The following is a 21,618-nucleotide window of genomic DNA, read 5'->3' as shown; positions in this document are numbered from 1 at the left end:
ATTAGGCTGGCGTTTAGGGAGCAGCAGTTTTCCCAGCTAGTTCTTCTCTCCCAGCAGAAAAAAAGCGCAAACTTAATGTCCCTGAGGGGCACTAAAGACTGTGCCTTTGCTATTGAGATGGGAAATAACTGATAACTAGGAGAGCGGTCCTAATGCTTCTCCCAACTTTCGGCTCTTCAAATGTCACAGCCCTGGCAGTCAAGCGAGGGAGCAGAGAGAAAAAGGCGGGAAGGGCGCGCGACGGACCTACCTTCCTTCTCCCCTGGGAAGCCTCGCGCGTCTGGAAAGCAGCTCATGCCTGCAGCCCAAAGCTGGCCGAGCCAGTCACGTGCTCCTTTTTGAGAGTGGCATTCCACCCTGCCCTCCAATGTGTGTGTGTGTGTGTGGGTTTTAAACCCCAACTCAAAAAGACACACACAGAAGAGAGAAACCCTCTCAGTATTGCATCCCCCTTCTCCTATTAAGGGGGAACACAATGGCATTGCATGGGTGTTTGTCAGGTAAAAGAAGCTTTCAAAACTCACCAGTTTTTTGTTACCTTGTATAGAAGTCCCAAGCAAGACCTGGCAGTAAAGAGAAGCACCCTATGCATTGAATGCAGCCTTTCCTTCAATATGAATTGGGGTTGGAATTCAACACTGGGTCCCTAGTGTTGAAGTGTAGGCTTTGGAGGCAGAGAGGTAATAAGAGACACAAGTGGCCAGCCAAAGTTTCTGAGACACACCTCCTGGAAAAGGTAAAGGAGCTTGGCAATGTACAGCCTAGAGTTGTGTTGCAGCTTGTCATGCAGTGCAGAAAATGGAGCAATTGCAAAATTGCCCCTCAAGAGGATAATTTAGTTGGGAAGGATCTATATATAGTTAGAAGGGATAGAATCATAGAATCATGGAATCAAAGAGTTGGAAGAGACCTCATGGGCCATCCAGTCCAACCCCCTGCCAAGAAGCAGGAATATTGCATTCAAATCACCCCTGACAAATGGCCATCCAGCCTCTGCTTAAAAGCTTCCAAAGAAGGAGCCTCCACCACACTCCGGGGAAGAGAGTTCCACTGCTGAACGGCTCTCACAGTCAGGAAGTTCTTCCTCATGTTCAGATGGAATCTCCTCTCTTGTAGTTTGAAGCCATTGTTCCGTGTCCTAGTCTCCAAGGAAGCAGAAAACAAGCTTGCTCCCTCCTCCCTGTGGCTTCCTCTCACATATTTATACATGGCTATCATATCTCCTCTCAGCCTTCTCTTCTTCAGGCTAAACATGCCCAGTTCCCTAAGCCGCTCCTCATAGGGCTTGTTCTCCAGACCCTTGATCATTTTAGTCGCCCTCCTCTGGACACATTCCAGCTTGTCAATATCTCTCTTGAATTGTGGTGCCCAGAATTGGACACAATATTCCAGATGTGGTCTAACCAAAGCAGAATAGAGGATGTAGATAAATATTAGATATAGAGATTATTATTTATTATTATTAACTTTATTTATACCCCACTAACATCTCCCGAAGGACTCGATGCGGCTTACAAAGGCCAAGGCCGCCAACAAAACAACAACATAACAATGCAGCAATAAAACTCATAAAGCAAACAATAAACATCAAGCAAAAAATAAAACACTAAAAACAATGACACCATGACGCATTTAAAACCATTCATCCTGATATGAATGAATTATCCCGAGGGGTAATATAGATAGTGTTGTAAGATAGATAACATTTCCCATTTTTTTTCACACACATGCAAAAGGGAAGATGGAAAAGTTGGGTGAAAAAAGTTAGAAGGGATCTATATCTAGTTGGAAGGAATGTAGACAGAGAAAGATAGATATGATCCTTTGGGACTATCTATCTATGAGATCCTGAGGGTCTCTCTCTCTCTCGCTCTCGCTATATAATTCTGAGGGGCAATAAGTTGGAAGGGATCTATATATAGTTGGAAAGGATGCAGAGAGAGAGAAGATCCTATCTGTGGGACTATCTATCTATATATGCGATCCTAAGGGTCTCTCTCTCTCTCTCTCTCTCTCTATATATATATATATATATATATATAATCTTGAGGGGCAATAAGTTGGAAGGGATGTATATATAGTTGGAAGGGATGTGTGTGTTTGTGTGTGTATGATCCTGGGGGGCTATATATATACTCTGAAAAGGGCAATATAGATAAACAGAGAGTTGGAAGGGGGGATATTTAGATACACACACACACACACACATTTCCAGTTTTTTTCACACACATACAAAGGTGGAAGATGGAAAAGTTGGGTTAAAAAAGTTGGAAGGGGTCTATATATAGTTGGAAGGGATGTAGAGAGAGAAAAATAGATATGATCCTGTAGCACTATCTATGAGATTTTGAGAGTCTCTCTCTCTCTGTATGTATATATAGAGAGAGAGTCCCTGGTGACACAGTGGGTTAAACTACTGAGCTGCTAAACTTGTTGACTGAAAGGTCACAGGTTTTAATCCGGGGAGCGGCGTGAGCTTCCGCTGTCAGCTCCAGCTTCTGCCAACCTAGCAGTTCAAAAACATGCAAATGTGAGTAGATCAAATGTGAGTAGATTCCAGCGGGAAGGTAATAGTGCTCCATGCAGTCATGCTGGCCACATGACCTTGGAGGTGTCAATGGACAACACTGGCTCTTCGGCTGAGAAATGGAGATGAGCACCAATCCCCAGAGTCAGACACGACTGGACTTAACGTCAGGGGAAAACCTTTACTTTTACCTTATATATAATCCTGACGGGCAATATGTTGAAAGGGATGTACATATAGTTGGACGGTGTGTGTGTGTGTGTGTCTCCTGAGAGGGGATGGACAGATAGTTCAAAGGGGGAAATTTATATATATATATCATTTCCATTTTTTTCACACATATACAAAGATGGAAGATGGAAACGTTGGGTAAAAAAAGTTGGAAGGGATCTACATATAGCTGGAAATGATGTAGATAGAGAGATAGAGGGATGATCCTGAGAATATATATATGATCCTGAGGGGCAATATAAATTGTTGTAATGGATACATACGCACACACACACAACATTTTTTTTCACACACATGCAAAAGGGAAAGATGGAAAAGTTGGGGGGGGGAGAGAAAAAGGGAGGCTGGGGGTAGTGGAGTTATTGTTAATCAATTAGTCTTTACTGGTATCAGAGAAGGAGGAAGAAGTTGAAGGGACTGATGAGGCAATGTACAGAGTTATAATTAATGCATCTATTCCATCATTTCTTTTACACTTACATTACTTAAAGTATTAGAAGTTCCTTATACAGCAAGAGAGAAGTGATATTATAAACTAATGTTTAGCCTGATTGTCGTCTCTTCTTGTATTATCGCATGTTCTCCTTCGTTTCCAGCTTTTCTTTGTTAGAGTTTTGTCTCGATTATTCTTGTCAGATTGCTTTTTTAAAATCTTTATCTAATTTTAATTACTGCCTAAGAAATCTAAAAAAATAACTTATACACATACAAAGGTGGAAGATGGAAAAGTAAGTTAGTACTGTGTAGACAAAAAATTGCTATATATCACTATCACTATCATTATTTCTCTCTCTTAGGACTACACAAAGCTTATGTATTTCTATGTAAGCATTTCTAATCTCTTGTTGGGTCTTGGTGGGCACCAGATCTTTTCTCCCTGTAAACCAGGAAGCCCACAAACCTTTTAAGCGGAGGGTCTGTTCACGGTCCCCTGTGAAAAAACATGAATGAATTCCTATCCACAGTGCACATATCTTATTTGTGGTGCAAAAAAACATGAAAAAACAATACAATACTTAAAATGAAGAACAATTTGAGCCAACATAAACTTACCAATATTTCAATGGGAAGTGTGAACCTGCTTTTGGCTGATGAGATAGTCAAGGATTGTTGTTGTGTGCCTTCAAGTCATTTCAGACTTAGGATGACTCTAAGTCTAAGATGTATGGCAGTGGGGTAGGTAAAAGACTTGGAGGGTGTATCCATCCTACGGACTTTAGTTTGGGGACTCCTGGTTTAGATCATGGGTTCTTAACCATTTTATAAACCGGCAGTTTTATGACACTCAACGTTGGCATGCCTTTAAATTAAATTTTAGGATTATTCAAAATTATGTTTTACAACTTTTCCACAATTTCAATAATTGATAGCCGTACACAGTTCAGCATTTATTCAAGTGGTCATTTTCAACAAATGTTTAGAAATTCCGAGCTTTCCCATAAACCATCTTCTCCATTCTTACCAACTTTTTTGCGGGCATTTATTCACCACACCCAAAATGGAAAAAAAATTAAGCAGAAGCTGGATGACCATCTGTCAGGGGTGAGTCATAGAATCAAAGAGTTGAAAGAGGCCATATGGGTCATCCAGTTCAGTCCACTCCCCTACCATGCAAGAACACATAGCCAAGTTAACCCTGACAGATGGCTATCCAACCTCTGCTTAAAAACCTGCAGAGAAGACGACTCCACCACCCTTTGAGGCAGCATATCTATTGCCAAACAGCTCTTACTATTAGGAAGTTCTTCCTAATTTAAAGGAATCTTTCTTACCTGTGATTTCTTCATGTCGTAGTCTCCTGAGCAGCAGAAAAGAAGCTTGCTTCCTTCTCAGCATGCCCTCTCAAATATTTAAACAGCTATCATGTTTCCCTCTCAGCCTTCTTTTCATCAAGACAAACATTCCTAACTCCCTCAGCTGTTCCTCATAGAGCTTGGTTTCAAAACCTTTGACCATTTTGGTTGTCCTTCTCTGGACACAGTCCAGCTTGTCAATTTCCTTCATGAATTGTGAGACCCAGAACTGGACACAGTATTCAAGGTGAGATCTGACCAATGCAGAATACAGTGGAACTTTGATTGTGTGTTCCTACAAGGCTGTGGGTTGGGCTGGATGTCCTCTGTAGTCTCTTCTAACTCTGCAGTTCTATGAATACTAGTGTAATTTATTGCATACATTCATAAATGAAGGACATACTAGATTTCAGGTAGAGGTAAGAGAAAATAAAGATTTTTTTCGATTCAAGCCCACAGACTTTTAAAAATCTTTCCATGAACCCCCAAAGGATTTGTTAAGAACCCCTGGTGTAGACTCTCCTGTGTGCAGTGCAATAACAGCCTCCTTGACACATAGCTGTCTATTTCTTAGATACCTCCAGAACATTTTAGAGTCCGCCACAGTCTGTACCACTCTTCTGTAGCACTGTTGAAGATAGATAATGTCTCATTTTTTTGCTGGTAGCTACTGATGCGTCCTGCAAATGGGGTCTAGGGGAAAGTGAGGGGAATTATAATGCTTTGTTTTTTTCCTAGCTAGCAAAAATATCCTTGACTTGTTCATACCTCCCCTAGGCTTTATAATTCAGTGGTGTCACAAGGGGATTGCAAAGAATGCAACGTGCACTGGGTGGCACAATCAGACGGAGATGCCACTGGGTAAATTGTGGCTCACTGTGCATCTAAATATTACTCTGTCTGCCCCCCTTTGATGGCCCGGGAACTTCTTCAAACCAGCCGCTGCAGCTGCCAGTGGGGATGGTGTAGTACTGTCACCCAGCATTAGACATCATGCTAGACAGACCTGCTACAAGGGTGATGGCAGTATCCTCCTCTTCTTCCATGGTCCTTCCTCTCCCATTCTGCTGGGCCGGGTGGAGGAATCCCTGGGATGCCCTCTTTCCCCATTTTTTGCAGTAATCAGAAGGGGAAACTACCAAGACTGGATTTCTTCCTCTCTCAAGATCTCTCAATTACTGGAGTTGTGGGCTGAAACCTTGATTTATTGCATTGTAAGGATACCAGCCCACTGTTACAACATACACCGAATAAAAATATCATTCAATTTTCTTTAGTCAAATAGCTATATATCTAACTAAACAATTATGTTGCACTTTTCTCTAAATATGGGACCCAAAGTGGCAAACATTTTGAAGTACTGGGGCAATCCCAAAGCTATGGTTTTGGATATCTCAATTTCAAAGTCAAGATAGATTATTATTTGCAACCCAAATGGTTGCACTAATCTCACAACCTATCACCTTCTCACTTCCTCTGATATTGCCATGACGTTTTCCTGATCGTGTACCTGAACTCCATTTCTCTTCTAATTTCCTTCACTTCTTCTCAGTTCAGAAGCTGACCTGTTCCTTCCAGATCTGGCTCCCTGCCCTCTGATTTCTCCATCTACCAGGAGCACCTCAAGAAGCACCTCTCTATTGTGCTGCACTGTTTTCTCAAGACTTGGAATGTTTTCTTTAGGCAAAACCTTCTGCACAGCCATATCTCCATTCCAGAAGAAGCGTTGACTACTTCATCGCTATACTCTTGGCTGCTGCTGAAAGGCAAACAAGTTGTCCTTGTTCAAACAGCAACCTCACCCTCTTTTGGGCCATGTTCAAGATACCCCATGACTTTACATTCTAGTCGAGAAGAGCTGATTTGTTATGTAAGCAATAAAAAAGATGAGGATGAGCTGACACTCACTAGGGAAACTAGAATCAATAAGATGTTTTTCCAATATGTGTAAAGGAAGAGAATGACTAAGGAAATGGTGAGACCACTGATCTGCAAGAATGGTGAAATGCCAATAGATTACAACTAGAAGGGAAAACTACTCAATACCTACTTCGCTTCATCTCCACACACACACACACACCACACACCACCACCCCCAGGAACTGTGTGCTTCCATGTATCAGCAGAGACTTTGACAAGGAATCTGTGTAAATTAATTGAAATCTGCAGGGTCTGATGAACTACATTCCAGATTGTTGAAAGAACTACTAGAACTCAAAGCCTGATATCAATGCCGGGGGGGGGGGGGGGGAGAGAAAACAGGTTGTACAAGAATCTGTTTGCAAGTATTATGGTGACTTTGCAATAATTAGCAGGAGCCAACATGGGTTTGTCAAGAACCAGTCTTGCTAAATAAATCTTATATGGTTGATTTTCTAGTTTAATAGATGGTGGGAATACTGTAGATCCATTTATCGGTATTTCAGCCAAGGTCCACCAAAATGTTTTGATTAACAAACTAATTAATCATAAAATACTGTAGGTGGAAACACCATTAAAAGGATTCATAATTGATTGGAAAATAATGCTCAAAGAGTTGCAAGTTCCTGTGATCCAAACTGAATGGAAATCTCAAGTACAGTTTCACTCCGAAGACCATTATTCTTGAACATTTTAAGATTAATAATATAGATGATGGTTGAAGGAACCCTTTTTAATTCTGTAGATCATACATACAAACAAAGGGGTAGCCTGTATATTGGAAAAAAAACAGATTTCAAAGGGACATTGACAAACTTCAAAATTGAGTTTGAAATGGAATTCAATAGAAACAAATGAAAAATTCTTCATTTAAGTACAAAAATGCATGGATACAGGATAAGGGATATGTGGCTTAACAGTACTACATGTGAAAAAAATTGTCATGTCAGGAGCAACTTGAGAAACTGCAACTTGAGCAACTTGAGAAACTGCAATAAACTGCATGTGAAAATGATGTTGGGTTTATTTTTGATCTCCCATGAACATGGTGGTGGTGCAACAAAGCAAGCAAATGTCATTGTAGCCTGCATGAATACAGCCCTAGTCCCCAAAGCAAGGTGCATAATAGTTACACTATATTCTGCACTGGTCATGCTTCATCTGGAGTACTGCATTCACTTCTTGGCACCTTGTTTTAAGGATAGAGACCGGTTTGAACTCACTCCAACTTGATAAGGGCAACGAGGATGATTAGAGGTATGGAGAACAAAACGTATGAGAAGTGTAAGGAATTGGGCATGTTCATCTTGGTGAAGAGAGGCTTGAGGAATCATGTGATTACACTCTTTGGACACTTTAAGGAAGGATTGCCCAACCTGTGGCTCTCCAGATGTTCAGGAATTCCTATCCATGTGCTGCTAAGTGTGATTGGTTTTGCTTTAGAAAAGTTATAGATTGCATTCTGTAACTTCTATCTCAGGCATGGGCAAACTAAGGCCCAGGGGCCAGATGTGGCCCCCTGGGCACTCACCTCATTTTCCCTGTCGTCTCAGCATAAGTTCACAGTGGCCCGCCACATCCTTATGCAGACGGGACAGGGGAGGAAGGCATGCAAGAACTGAGAGCACTCTGGACTGCATGTCTTGCCCTCTTCCCAGTGTAAGGACGGTGCAAGGGCCCTGTCCTTATGCTGAGAAGACAGACAAAGGAAGGCATGCAGTAGCGAAGAGCCCACCAGAGTGCTCTCGGCTGTTGCCTGTCCCGCCCTCCTCCTGGCATAATGCTGAAAGGACAGCCCAAAGATTGGGGGAAGAGGATTGGGGAGAAGGATCAGGGAAGTTGTTTTTCCGTGCACATATATGCTTGTTATAAGTTAGAAGTCATGGCATAAAATACCATATATACTCAGGTCTCACTCTTTTTTTTGGCTAAATTACAGTCTCTGCCCCCCAAACCAAGCTCAGTCCCATGTGGTTCCCAACTGGCCCCCAGTTTTGAAGGCCTCATGTATGAGGCCAGTTGGGAATTGTGCAAAACTGGCAAGTTCACGAACCTTGGCCTGACAAAGGGGCATGGCCTCACTCATGCTGCCTGACTCCCTGACATGCTTTACCTATGCTGTTGGGCACATTACATTCAAGGGTAAATTCATTTTCAGCAATGTGCACCTACAAAATTGAGGTCCGCATTACATTCAATGGCACATTATGCTCGAATGAATATGGTAAATTGAGGGGTTTTTTGGGCTGTATGGCCATGTTCTAGAAGTATTCTCTCCTTTCATTTCGCCTGCACTCCTCAGAGGTTGTGAATACTTCTAGAACATGGCCATACAGCCTGAAAAACCTACAACAAACTAAATTAGATCTTGTCTGGTTTGCATGTAAAGACCAGTTAGGACGCTGTTAAAGAGAAACTGAATTTTGGCTTAAATCTCTAGGTCAGATGAAGGGAACAGGGACAGCAATTTACAGGACTTTATTTTTGTGCATACAGTGCTAAATGATGGCTTGGCATTATATAAAAAACATGGCCTCTGTATCTTTCCTAACTTTGTTTCACTTTAAAGCTGATCCTTTTTCTTATGTAAACAACTTGGCATCACATATAGTTTAGACGTTCTTACTATGTTAAATAAATTGGCTGGTATTCTGTTGGTTAGTCCCAACTAGAATACATCAGGTACTCAATGGTGCATCGGTATGTCATTCCATTTAGTTGAATCAATGGGTTTACTTCAGTCAGCATTAACAGCAAGATTTAAGACTTTCCCCCACCCACTCCTTTTTCTCCCTCCCCGCTCCCTAACAGCTGCCTTGCAAAGTACACATGAAATCCCTACTGTGTAGAGATAAGTAATCTGTGACACCTTTTTCTTTTTAAAAGAAAATTAGGAGGAGGAAAAGCTTGTGGGGGGTGTTTAATCCTTCCACTCTGTCCATGATGGGTCTGATATAGATCAAGTCCCATGTTTGTTTTTTAGGGTTTTTTAAAAGTAATTATTGTTTACTTAACTGGCGAGGAAAATGTATTGGTCTCTACCTTGTTTATCATTATTTATGGTCACTTGGCTGATAAGAGTTGCAGTCTAATATTTTCTGGCTATCTTTTGTTTAGCTGATTCTTACACATTGATTTCAGTGTATAGTTTATGATTACTCAATTAAAAATCATCCAAAAAACAATGAGAAGAAGTGGGAGGACAAACATTTTGAGCAAAAAAATGAGTGGATGAGACTTCTGGGTGCTATGCACAACTCGGGTCCTTGTGGTCTTCAGTGTTCGGTCCCACTGTGTAAGGATGGCATCCTTGGCTCCATTCCACTTCCCTGGCCCTACTAAACGAAACTGATATGGGGTGCAAGGGCCAAAATAAACTTGCAGGGCCAGTTTAGGAGATGTCAGGAACAGTTGCCGAATGTTGGGCTTGGCACCTATGTCAGAGGCAAGATCATCCATGTAGACAATGTAATCAGTTTGAATGGTATCGCTTTGCCCAAACCTTAAAGAAAGGAGAAGCATGTCTGGTAAATGCCTGTCAAAGATGAGCAGAGAAATGTTCAAGATATTTCCATTTTGTTCCAAGTACGTAATCTGGATTTTATATCTATTGGAAAATAATGGCTTGAAAATCAGATACATAGAGTAATAGCTGTTCCTGTGGTATGAATTTAGCAGGAAAAAAACACTAAGTTCTTCTCTGAGAAGAATTATCATATGTGCCAACAAAATTATAGTTATCAGATTTTTTTTGTAGGCAGACAAGTATAATGATAAGTATCTGGTATACCATATGACAAATATGCTCTAAATATATGGGACATGGGTTGTAATTGATTCAATTTAACATAAAGTCTAGAATGGTGTATTGCTCTAAATAATTTATTTTATCATGTCTCATTTTCTTATTTACAGTAACAGTTGTACCAAGATAAAATATCAGGAATTAGTCATTTTTACTATAATTGGTATATGGTATAATTCTAGAATTAAAAATGCCTTGCCATTATTATTTTTTATTCTAAAACTTTATCCTGTTGGCAGAAGAAGTGGTCGGTGAATGTAAAGATAGCAAAAAGGCTATAGTCTACAGTTTAACAGTAAAAACCTAAACTTGATCACTTTAGAAAATCAAAATATATAATTTGTAATAAGTGTACTGAGAAAGGATACATTTGTACTTGAAACTTACCACTTTAGCTTCTTTCCCATTTTTTCATTTATGTCATCCATCATAGTGCTGACAGAAGGCAGTTTACATAATCCTAAGAACGAAGAAAGAGTAGTGATTGCATCACGTCTTGCACAAGATCCACTCTTGTTTGTTTGTACAAACAAACAAGCAACAACAATCTCTTCTCAAAAAAGGAATAACCGATTTCAACGTTGTTGTTTTTTTGTCGTGTCAGGAGTGACTTGAGAAACTGCAAGTCGCTTCTGGTGTGAGAGAATTGGCCGTCTGCAAGGATGTTGCCCAAGGGACACCCGGATGATTTTATGTTTTTATCATCCTTGTGGGAGTAAGGAGGCTGGGATTCCATTGTATGACTAGGGACTGAATTAGACAAGTTTTGTCTCCTGTGACAGAAATGAGTAGTTGAATAATATTTAACAAAGGCACTGCAACTCTTTGTACTTCTTGCCTTTTCCCCATATATGCCAATTAAACCTGGATGGCAAATAATTATTAAAATTGCTTGTTCTTCTGTTGTTTTAGGCCATATGGAAACCATTCATTATCTATATGTGCCGAAGTAACAACAAATCCATGCCACCTTAGATCAAGTAAGATTTTAGTTAGATGATTAGGGCAAGGTATCTCTATTATTAAGAAAATAGGTAACAGAGCAAAGATAATTTTACTAGAATACTAAAAGAGAAAAAGTATGTAAACATCTGTGACTTGGGGAGGGAGGTTGGATGAGAGAATTGAAAATAATGAATCATAACTGTATTATGATATCACATACAATGTATACAAATATATTTTTTTAAAGTCAAAGTTTACTTGACAACAAACAACAACAAATCCTGATTTTGTGTTCAAAGTGGATACTATACTAACCCTTGAATACTCTCGTGGACCAACGAGCCTGAAGATCAGCGGTTGGGATAGTTGCTCCAAGGGACTGGACTAAGCCAATTACTGCCAAGGTGGGTTTCTCCAGCCTGGGGGGAAGGATGCTTTTGTACAGAATAACTTCATTGTTGCTGTTCTTGATTATGGAGTTATCATCCATGAAAGGGTAGTAATAGGTGTAGCCTGTGGCAAAAATGATGTAGTCAACATCTTCCTGCACAGACCCATCCTGAAATATTGCAGAAGTTTCTGTAAACTTTCTCACATTGGGCTTCACCACAACAGTCCCACATATAATGCGACTTGGCAGCTCATCATTGAAGACTGGCTCCTTACGTAGAGTTCTAGGAGGAGAAAAAAGAGGCATTATTGCCAACGAGCACCTTCAGAGTGAGCTTTGAAATCAGGCCAATATTATTGGTATTCACTGTTTCCATGTGGGGAAAGGATACATTGTTTACTTGTAATTATTGTTCTTTTCTGAGGTCTGAGCGAATGACAGAGGTTATCCAAACAACCAAATAATGAATAACCAAAATCAGTACGTAAAGGGACCCACTTATTGTATGTTTGCCAAATCTGCAGAGATGCAACTGTGTCCACCTGCCTCCTTCCTCCCAACAAGCGTGATCAACTGAATGGAGAGAGGGTGGTACATATGAATGATGAATGTATATGAGTGAATGTTGGAGTATTTGTGATGTTTCCCCTTTGCCTGTGTAACCAATATAAAACGTAAGAAAGGTAACCAAAGGTATGTACTATTGATTGTCAAATGTAAACCACCTCGAGTCGTCCTCGATCTGAGAGGGGCGGTGTACAAATATAGTAAATAAATAAATAAATATTATTCAAGACTCATAAAACCTTAGCAAATGAATCAAGAATCTTTCCTGAGAAGAAGAAATTCTCCTCATGGGTGTTAAGTGTGGAACCTTCTATCCAAATGAGGTGCAACAGTTGAATACAGCCTTCAAGACCATACAAGATGGCAGGAAAAGATGGTGGTGACAGTGAAGAGATGGAAGAGTTATATGGAAAGTGAAACAAAAAGTAGCTACTCAATATCTAAAGACCAAAGTAAAGTGTACAATGGGAAAAAGGAACTGGAAGGACCAGCTTTCAATTTGATATATATAGGTACTTTGGAAGGACGGAGTTACTACCAAAAAGCTGCTCAACTTTGGAACATTCCTTGGATGGATTTGTGAATGTGTGGCATCCAAATCTGTGAGGCACAGAGACCATGTGTGTCCTGCTCTTGACAAAGTTCCCTATCATGTTTTTGCATAGTTCTAAAAGAAGTTCATTTTGCAAATTATGCATTGGATTGAAGTGTACAGGTGTTAAATGAAGAAACGTGTGTTACAGCAAGTATTAAACTCTTTTGACACAAGAAGATTGAAATGGCTCTAAAGGGATAAGAATTTTCAGGATTCTGCTCTGGATCCTGTCTTCATTTTTATGGTATTTCCAGGCAGAAGACAAGTATGCAACTCCTCCAGTTTTGGTAGGTTCAGCTCCAGGCAAGAGCAAAGGCTATCTGCAAATCTCCAACTCCAACAGCAGCTTTGCTACGGCTTGCAAATACTTTCTTTGGCTCCTATGTATTTATCTCATTGGCTTTACTTTCCCCTTCAAGTCATTGCTGTACCAGACTTATCTTTTGTTTTGCTCTGCATCCACCGTCTGTCTAGACCCAAGTCCATTTTCCGTCTCTCAAAGTATATGATAAGTAATAATCTCTCATTTTACCTTGATCTGGGAACAATTCCCTCAGTTAAGACTTTAGCCATCATTCCCAAAAAGGAGAATATGCTCGCTCTCTCTCTGTGTGTGTGTGTGTGTGTGTGTGTGTGTCTGTGTGGATCTGTGTACTTGAATGACAAAGTGGAAGCAACTATGGTTAGAACTTATTATGTATAAAGCTTAATGACATTTCTGGGGTTGTCCCTAAGTATCAAGGTTTGGCATTGAAACCTTAGAGCTCAGGAGGATCTTGAATTGGCAACTCTAAAAGACAAAGCAAAATACTTGTTTATGTTAGCATTGATGTTTGAGAGAAAACAAGATATGACGTGTGACATCTGCAACAAATTTACTGTGATATTAGCTTTTATAAACTACAAAGGGCTTAAGTCTGATTATTAGTCTTGACTAGAATAAAACCACTGAAACAATGGGTATAGATTCAAAATTCAACCACTGATTGGATGGGACTTCTCTAGTTGCTAATGTGCTAAGAACATGGATATCTGGAAGGCTAGTGGAGTAGAGCAAAGCCACAGCCTCGGTGGAGCAAAACATAGCTTTCTACTGGTCTTGGGGCTCCATGATTTTGATTTAGGTACAAAGAAAAGGAAGGAATACCAATAGCACCCTCCAAAAAATTTCTAGTGCTGCCAAAATAGCCAAATTCTGACACAAGGAGTCATGGAAACAAAAAAAAGAGATGTTCAAACAATCGCCATCTTGCCTATTTGTGTTTTGCAAACAAGCTCTGCAGAAATGATCTTCCTTCTAATTGCAAGCATTCACTTATATTTCATTAAGAGAGAGACTTTTACTAGAGAGAGAGAGAACAACCTGCACCCCACAAAGCTTTCTTTTCTTCCACTGAAGACTTCTGTGAGATTGGGAGAGGGAAGGAAAAAGCCACTGGCTGCACACTTCAAAGTTTTAAAAACTAATTGTGATACTAAAAGAAGCTCTATAAAATGATTATTTCTCCAATAAATGACTTGATATCACTTAATTAAAAAGAACTTTAATTGAAAACTTACAATTTTAAGAGAACAAAACTTTTTCTGGTTATGATTGACTACAACTCCTTTACATCAAGGAGCTGCTGGGACAGAAGGTTAAAAGGCAGCGCCGTCTGCTGGCTGCAAGTCTGACAGCAAGAGAAGAAAAATTATTTGTGGTAAAGTAAATGTGAGTTTTAAAACAGGGAGCATTTTTCTTCTCTTGTTTCCGCTGTGGAGGGACTTTTTCTTTTCGAAACCTGCCGATTTTGTCTTATAATCTCCATTTTTTTTTTGTTCTCAGGAAATGATAGTCAATTAGAAAACCAGCATCAGCAACCAGTAAGTACATATTTGGTCATTTTTGTGATGGATGGGTAAAAAAACCCCTATATTTGAAAAAATGTGGTGGACACTTGCAATAGACTGGGGAAATGTTTCTATGCATAATCAGCTTTTATTTTAAATGCTTTTTGTCTTTTGTATTGTCTCTTTGTATCAAGCAATGCCCTCCCCTCCCAATGTGGAAGAAGATAATTTTTGGCTTGGAATTTAATTTTTTAATCAATTTCCATTTTCCTATTGCTTTGTGTGTTTGTGTTAAAAAAATTGAGTAGGATATTGCTATTTCTTCCTATTACTTCCTCTTTTTAAAAAATATATCAATTTGGATTATAATTTGATTGGAAATAAGTAGAGATTTAAATTGAAGATATAAGTTCAAGCTGAAACAGAAATAAAAGAAGTATCAAGAGATGATGAGTTGAGCAAAAACCAATACACTAGAAAAAGAGAAAGGGACAGAGACAGAAATAGAGAGATCTTCAAAGCACATCAACAACTGAAAGGCTTTGGAAAGCAGTTGATATGAGTTAAGAACCTCTTTAGGAAATTCAGTCTTTGGGGTATCAGATGAAAAGGATGGATACAGAAATAAAATCAGAAATAAAGGAAACAAAAGATTCTTGGCACAAATGTCTTCTGAGATTAAAAGAATTACAACTCAAGTTCAAAATTTGCAAGATCAAACTGCCAAATTGAAACAAACCACAGAAATGTTTGAAAAAATTCAAGATCACTATTCTTTGGCTTTACTGGAAGTAGCAAAGAGAGAAAATTGGCTGCACTTTAGAGGAATAGAGGAGGACCCAAAGCAAAAACTACATCAATTGATTGCCTCAGTAGTGGCTGAATTTTTAAAGTGACCATTTATATTGCTTGGAAATACTAATTTTACACCAGATTATGCCACTTGCAAGAGGGGAACCAACCTGGCAGGAACAGATGCAGAGATCTTGTTTTTGCTCCCCTACACAAAAGGAGAATGAGCTCATCCTGGTTCTAGCACTTGAGGACTGAAGGGAGGCACTCTCTGGTCACATTGTTGTATGTGATTTATACTTGTCTGTATGAGTGTATGTATATTTACAACATAGTGCTATAGATCATTCCATGGAAAATGACCCGTAATTCTTCAAAATAAATGTGTCACTAAAAAGTTCCCCACCAATTGGGATCACAAAAACAAAATGGCATAACTTCCTCTGTTTGGAACATTACCTGTTCAACGGTATTAGTCCATAGTTTTCATGTCTGAACCATCTGTTCATTTGCTTCACATACAACCAGTCAGAGATGGCAGTCGGGAGGGCATATCTGAGGAATGTTTCAAAACGAGTTAAAACCAACATATCCCAGGGATAGCCATCGTCCCAAACACGACCCATTATCCAAGATCCACTCCTAGAGCTGATAAACACCTTTTTAAAAGAAGAATATTTGTGTTAATTGCAGCACAACCTAATCTTCACTCAGTTCGCTAGAAACTAGTATTATTATTTGAAACACAACAAGATGAGTCCACAGCAAACACTTTGCTGGCTGTTGTATTGGATCACACGTCGGACACTTCCTAAGTGTCTAGGACTGTGTGATGTATCAAAGAGTAATGCTTGCAGATCCCAGTAAGGTGGCCTTTTGCAGCTGGCAGATGGTAATGTTGTCAGCGCCGATTGTGTTTAAGTGCAGGCCAAGGTCTTTAGGCACTGCACCCAGTGTACCAATCACCACTGGGACCACCTTTACTGGCTTGTGCCAGAGTCTTTGCAGTTCAATCTTTAAATCCTCATATTGTGTCAGTTTTCCAGTTGTTTATTATTATTATTATTATTTTATTTCTTACCCGCCTCTCCTCATCGTTCAAGGAAATTTGGAATTTGCAATGAATATTTAACTTTCTGAAGGTTTATAGTTCTAAAGAAAATGTCTTTTAAAATGAATTTTGTTTTAAAAGTCTTCCAAGTTACATTAAAAGTTAAAACAAAAACAATGCCAAGAAAAAAGCAAACAAAAAGAAAAATGTGATTGCTGAAATGTTCACAAAGTGCTACAATTTGAAAAACGTCTTTAAAAGTTACAGACATGTAATTTCCATGGTTCTGTTTAGACTTGCTCATTATACAGTCCTATACCAGGGAGGACATATATATTCAGACTCTTCTGCTCAGGTAACAAACAAACAAAAAGCCCAGGTTGTTCCAAATTACAATTAAATATCCAAGTTACCAAATAAAAAGTAATTTTTAAACAAGTCTTAGTATATACCAAATTTTGCAGGGTTGTAAATATCCATTGACAGTAAGTATAGATCCTAGTAACCTGGCAGAATTATACATATATCACACTGACTACTCTGATTGGCAGAAACTCTCCAAATCCTCCTAAAAAAATGCTTCCTAAATCAAACATGTTTAAGTCTATTGGACAGAAAATGAAACCCTTAAGAGGGAACTTTATTTATTTCCCTCAATCAATAAGGTTGAGCAGTTCCTAATGTGAGCCGAACTTTGCTAATGATTAAGGACAATGATAACTTGAAAGTACCTGTGCGGCAATGTTACTGAGCTCCACAGCAATGTCACAGCCGGAGTTTCCAAGGCCAATTACCAGAACCTTCTTCCCCTTGAACTTTTCAGGTCCTTTGTAATCTCGGCTGTGGATGAAACTACCCCTAAACTTATCTAAGCCTATGTGGAAAAATGAGGAGAAAACAAATATCACATGATTAAAAAAATGCAAAATTACAGTGGATCTACTGGGATTTGGTTCCAGGGCCCTTCTTTATGGATTCCAAAATTCATGGATGTACAAGTTCCATTACATGTTATGGTGTTTCTTACACAAAATGGGGAAATCAATGTTACTTTATTCTCACCCCAAGAATGGAAAATGGAATGTCGGTGGGCAGCAAAAGAGATTTAAAGATGGGCTTAAAGCTAACCTTTAAAAATGTGGAATAAACACCAAGAACTGGGAAGCCCTGGTACTTGAGTTTAGTAGCAGGAGGTCAGCTGTGACCAACAGCGCTGTGGATTTTGAGAAGGCACAAGTAGAGGGCAAAAGGGAGAAACATGTCAAGAGGAAAGTGCATCAGACAAATCCTTGTCAGAACCACCTTCTATCTGGAAATGTATGTCATCACTACGAAAGACCTTGCAGATCCAGATCACTTCCAGATCCACCACCAAGACTCTACCCCTGGAAGACAATCATACTTGGTCAAGAGTGATAGCCTATGATGATGATGATGATTATTATTATTATTATGAAAGCCAATCATCTGGTGATTAAAAGTGTACTAAAATTAATCAATACATTTGGAAAACCAAATAAGCTTGAAGCGTACACGCTTTAGCTCTCTTTAATATGTACACCAACCTTTCAGGGTCTAGTGCAGGTCTGCACAACCTGTGGCTCTCCAGATGTTTTGAACGTCATCTCCCAGAATTCCTGGTAATTGCAGCAGCTGGCTAGAGCTTCTGGGAGTTGAAGGCCCAAACACTTGGAGGGCCACGGGTTGTGCAGACCTGATTAGAACAAAGTTTCACAGTCCTAGTTCAAAAGCAGAGACGTGCATACACTGTATTTTTTATTATTTTACAAAATTGCACTTACCAGGGAAGCTGTCGACCGGTATATTTGGAGCAACATGATGTCCAGAGCAAATCATGACAGCATCAAATATGGCTGATTCCATCTTTCCATCTTTCTCTGTTATGACATCCCATTGCCCAGTTATAGGGAAATCCGGGCGCTTCTTAATTTTGCTCACAAGAGTCTTAGAAAAATAGTCAAGAAAGGTTTTCACTATTGTTCTGAATCCAAACCAAATAGACATATATTTTGTTGTTGTTATCCAATTAATAGTGCAAGCACAGTCCATGGTGAGAAATACTGGAAGTTGCAGTCCAAACAACAATTTTAAGTTATTGGACACTGCATTTTCAATAGAGACTATACAACTTCTTATACATTTATCAAGCAGATGAAGCCTAAAAGTACACTGCTACCGAATTCAAGCTCAACTAATCAGTGACACAAAGGACACACTTGGCTTCATATGAACCCGGTCCCCCATTACTCTTGAAACTGTCCTGTCAAGGGAGTAATTTTCAAAGTATTTCCATTTATCACTACCTTTCAGCAATGGATGTTTACATTTTCAAATGCTCTGGGTCCAACTTTCCTACTGGGCCCTGGTAGACCCATATGTAACACAGTCATCTATTAGGTTTTAATATCTTACCTTAAACTGTATGTATTTTAAAAGATCAAAGTGTTTGGCAAACATCTGGATATATTCCTGAAGCTTTGAGTTGTGCATATAAATTGGGAAATCATCTGGGAAAGGGAAGTCTGGATAGCATGTCATCTCTTTGCATGAGTTGGTGAATACTGAGGGGTAAATGCTGGCTCTGCCTTCCTCTGGAGCCTCCTAAGAGAGAAGGGAAAACAAAACATGTGCAGCTTAAGGAAGCCCCTGTCAAAGAAACATGGTTCTAGGAAACAAAAATCCATACATTTAAAATCAGTTTTGGGATACAACATATTGAATTTCCCTCCTAACAATCTCTGAGCATGCTTGCCATAGACGCAGGCAAAACATCAGGAGAGAATGCTTCTAGAACATGGCCATTTAGCCCAAAAAACCTACAACAATCCAGTGACTCCAGCCATGAAAGCCTTCAACAACTTCTAAGCTGCTTGCAAGTATTTGAACTGAACACTTGATTTAAAAAAACAGGAGTCCTTACAAGCATTCAGTGTATTTACAAGTAAACATTCAATATCTTGCAGGTGTGAATTGATGCACTTGACAACAAATCATCACAGTGATGGGAAAGAAAAGAGTTCAGGAAGGGCTGCTTTTCTGACCAAGCACACTTTCCCATGTAAAGATGGGAGCAGAGGAGGTAAGAAAATTCCTATTGTGTTCCTCTGCCTGTATTGGATTCCTGCTCCAGTGTGCGGTTGTAACATGAATCTGTAGGTTATGTGCTTACAGTTTTGTGCAAAGATTATTCCATACAAGTAGTTCTCGAGTTACAGACATCCAACTTACAAATTACTCATAGTTAAAAATGGGGGTGAGACAACAGGAAGTGAGAGAAATCTGCCTCTATGAAGGGAAATTCGCTCCTGAAAGATTTATCATGAGGAAAAGGTGTCTCAGCTGAAACTTTCTCACCAATCGTTGTTTTCACAACAAGCCAAATTTTTCAAAATTGAATTACACTATTTAACATTATATTTGTTCCTGGGTTATAAATGTCATTTCTTAATTGGTTCTAACATGGAGAATTGCAGGACATCCTACAGCACATTTTGCTATAGTTTGTTAATGAATATCTCATGGAGTCTCAATCCATTCAACATAGTTCATGGCAGATACAAAAACGAAGCTTCTGGAGTATAACAACTACTTTCAAAGTAAGTACCACACAATTAAACAGGAAATAACACTTTCAAACCAGGAACATTTTTTTTTCATTTTTGTTAGAGTGTTATCATGGGGACAGAAAGTGAGGTGAAATCTTCTGAAGAGGGACAGAGAGAGCAAAATAAACACCACAAGGGTGTTAACTTTGCTATCCAAATTGAACTGAAGAACAAACCTACAGAACCAGTCTTGTTTGTAACTTGAGAACTGCCTGTGTTTACCTGCAGAACAAATGTATTGTGCTTGACTAAGCTGGGTGAAAAGGAAGGTAATTTTAGAAAGTAAAATATTTCAAAGGAATTTGGAAAAGTTTTGTATTACTCTATTAATCTAAAGATTTGGTCATGTTTTTGTCTAGTCATGCTGAGTGGGGAATTATCTAACATGTTTGCACTTCAGTTAATATTTTGCAAATGTTAGCTGAGAAGGGTTATGCAACAGGGAGACAAAAGAGCTAACAAAGAAGGAGAAAGAAATCTGTTTGCTTTTCAGATGCCATCATATTAGCTGAAAATTAGATGACTTTTTTCCTCTGGGAATTATTGCAGTAAGCAAATCTACCTGTTACATATGCAATATACCAAATGCAACCTATAAACAAATAAAAGTGGCACTGCTACTATGTTTTATTATTTTGTAGCTTCCAGTTGATACGAAGTCTGCAAGATAGTATTTTGCAGCTTGTCGTTCATCCCTTGCAATAACATCTACTGATTGACTGAATGGACTGGCTGCCAGTTCATTGCTAATTTTCATAAACTATGTGATCAAATAAATACATGGCACAAATACAGTTGGCCCTCCATATTTTGAGTTTCACTTGTGCAGATCTGATTATTTATGGATTTGATTATTATGTTCTCTCTAAGGAATCTCTGGGTTCTCCAGCATGACTCTATGGAAAGTTACCACCCAGGGTTGCATTGGAAGACTTAGGGTCCTTCCAAACAGCCATATAACCCAAAATATCAAGGCAGATAATCCACATTGCCATATAATCCAGTTCAATGTGGATTTCATACAACTGTGTAGAAGGTGTCATAGGGGCCTTCTAAACTGAACTAAATCCCAGGAAGAACTGGTTTATTTAAACCCAATTCCTCCTGGGATTTAGTCCCCACACCCTCTCACGACCCCAGAATTTTGGATGCCTCAGGTAAAATCGAGACCGGTCTCAGATTAAAGACCAGTCTGGAAGGGCCCTTAGAGATCCCTAGAGGGGACACTTCTCTTGGGATTGGTAGGTCACAAACATGATTTCAACAGACGTTACAGGAGCCTCTGGTAGCACAGTGGGTTAAACCCCTGTGCTGGCAGGACTGAAGACCAACAGGTTGCAGGCTCGAATCCGGGGAGAGCGTGGATGAGCTCCCTCTATCAGCCCCAACTCCCCATGCGGGGACACGAGAGAAGCCTCTCACAAGGATGGTAAAACATTAAAACATCTGGGCGTCCCCTGGGCACCGTCCTTGCAGACGGCCAATTCTCTCACACCAGAAGTGACTTGCAGTTTCTCAAGCCGCTCCTGACATGACAAAAATACA

General features: G+C 39.5%; 2 protein-coding genes and 1 long non-coding RNA gene across 9 annotated transcripts in view; 1 reads left to right on the top strand and 2 right to left on the bottom strand.

Annotated features, from left to right (window-relative positions):
- LOC132774327 (dimethylaniline monooxygenase [N-oxide-forming] 2-like) overlaps positions 1-683 on the bottom strand; it is a 34,576-nt gene extending 33,893 nt beyond the window's left edge. For 4 of the 7 annotated variants that reach the window (XR_010909839.1, XR_010909840.1, XM_067467668.1 and 1 more), the window contains exon 1: positions 251-469. The gene's annotated coding sequence lies outside the window, so the exon portion shown is untranslated. Of the gene's footprint in view, positions 1-250; positions 470-524 lie in introns of those variants that run through there. The other 3 variants (XM_067467663.1, XM_067467665.1, XM_067467664.1) reach the window with 2 other exon arrangements.
- Positions 684-7,477: 6,794 nt separating this feature from the next.
- Positions 7,478-21,618, bottom strand: part of LOC132774329 (flavin-containing monooxygenase 3-like) — a 19,404-nt gene continuing 5,263 nt past the window's right edge. Inside the window, exons 3-9 of the mRNA XM_060774348.2 lie at positions 18,881-19,069; positions 18,250-18,412; positions 17,179-17,321; positions 15,856-16,055; positions 11,537-11,895; positions 10,664-10,736; positions 7,478-9,973 (exon numbers count right to left, since the gene is read on the bottom strand). Of these exons, the coding sequence (XP_060630331.2) occupies positions 9,631-9,973; positions 10,664-10,736; positions 11,537-11,895; positions 15,856-16,055; positions 17,179-17,321; positions 18,250-18,412; positions 18,881-19,069 (1,470 nt within the window). The 3' untranslated portion in view covers positions 7,478-9,630. The remainder of the gene's footprint in view (positions 9,974-10,663; positions 10,737-11,536; positions 11,896-15,855; positions 16,056-17,178; positions 17,322-18,249; positions 18,413-18,880; positions 19,070-21,618) is intronic.
- Positions 13,428-21,618, top strand: part of LOC137096946 (uncharacterized) — a 25,274-nt gene continuing 17,083 nt past the window's right edge. The window contains exon 1 of the long non-coding RNA XR_010909838.1: positions 13,428-14,637. This is a non-coding gene — a long non-coding RNA (uncharacterized lncRNA). The remainder of the gene's footprint in view (positions 14,638-21,618) is intronic.

Source organism: Anolis sagrei, chromosome 4 (genome assembly GCF_037176765.1).
Source record: "Anolis sagrei isolate rAnoSag1 chromosome 4, rAnoSag1.mat, whole genome shotgun sequence".
NCBI classification, from domain to species: domain Eukaryota; kingdom Metazoa; phylum Chordata; class Lepidosauria; order Squamata; family Dactyloidae; genus Anolis; species Anolis sagrei.
Note: the sequence above shows the minus strand (reverse complement) of the source record. Positions and strands in the feature narration are given on the sequence as shown.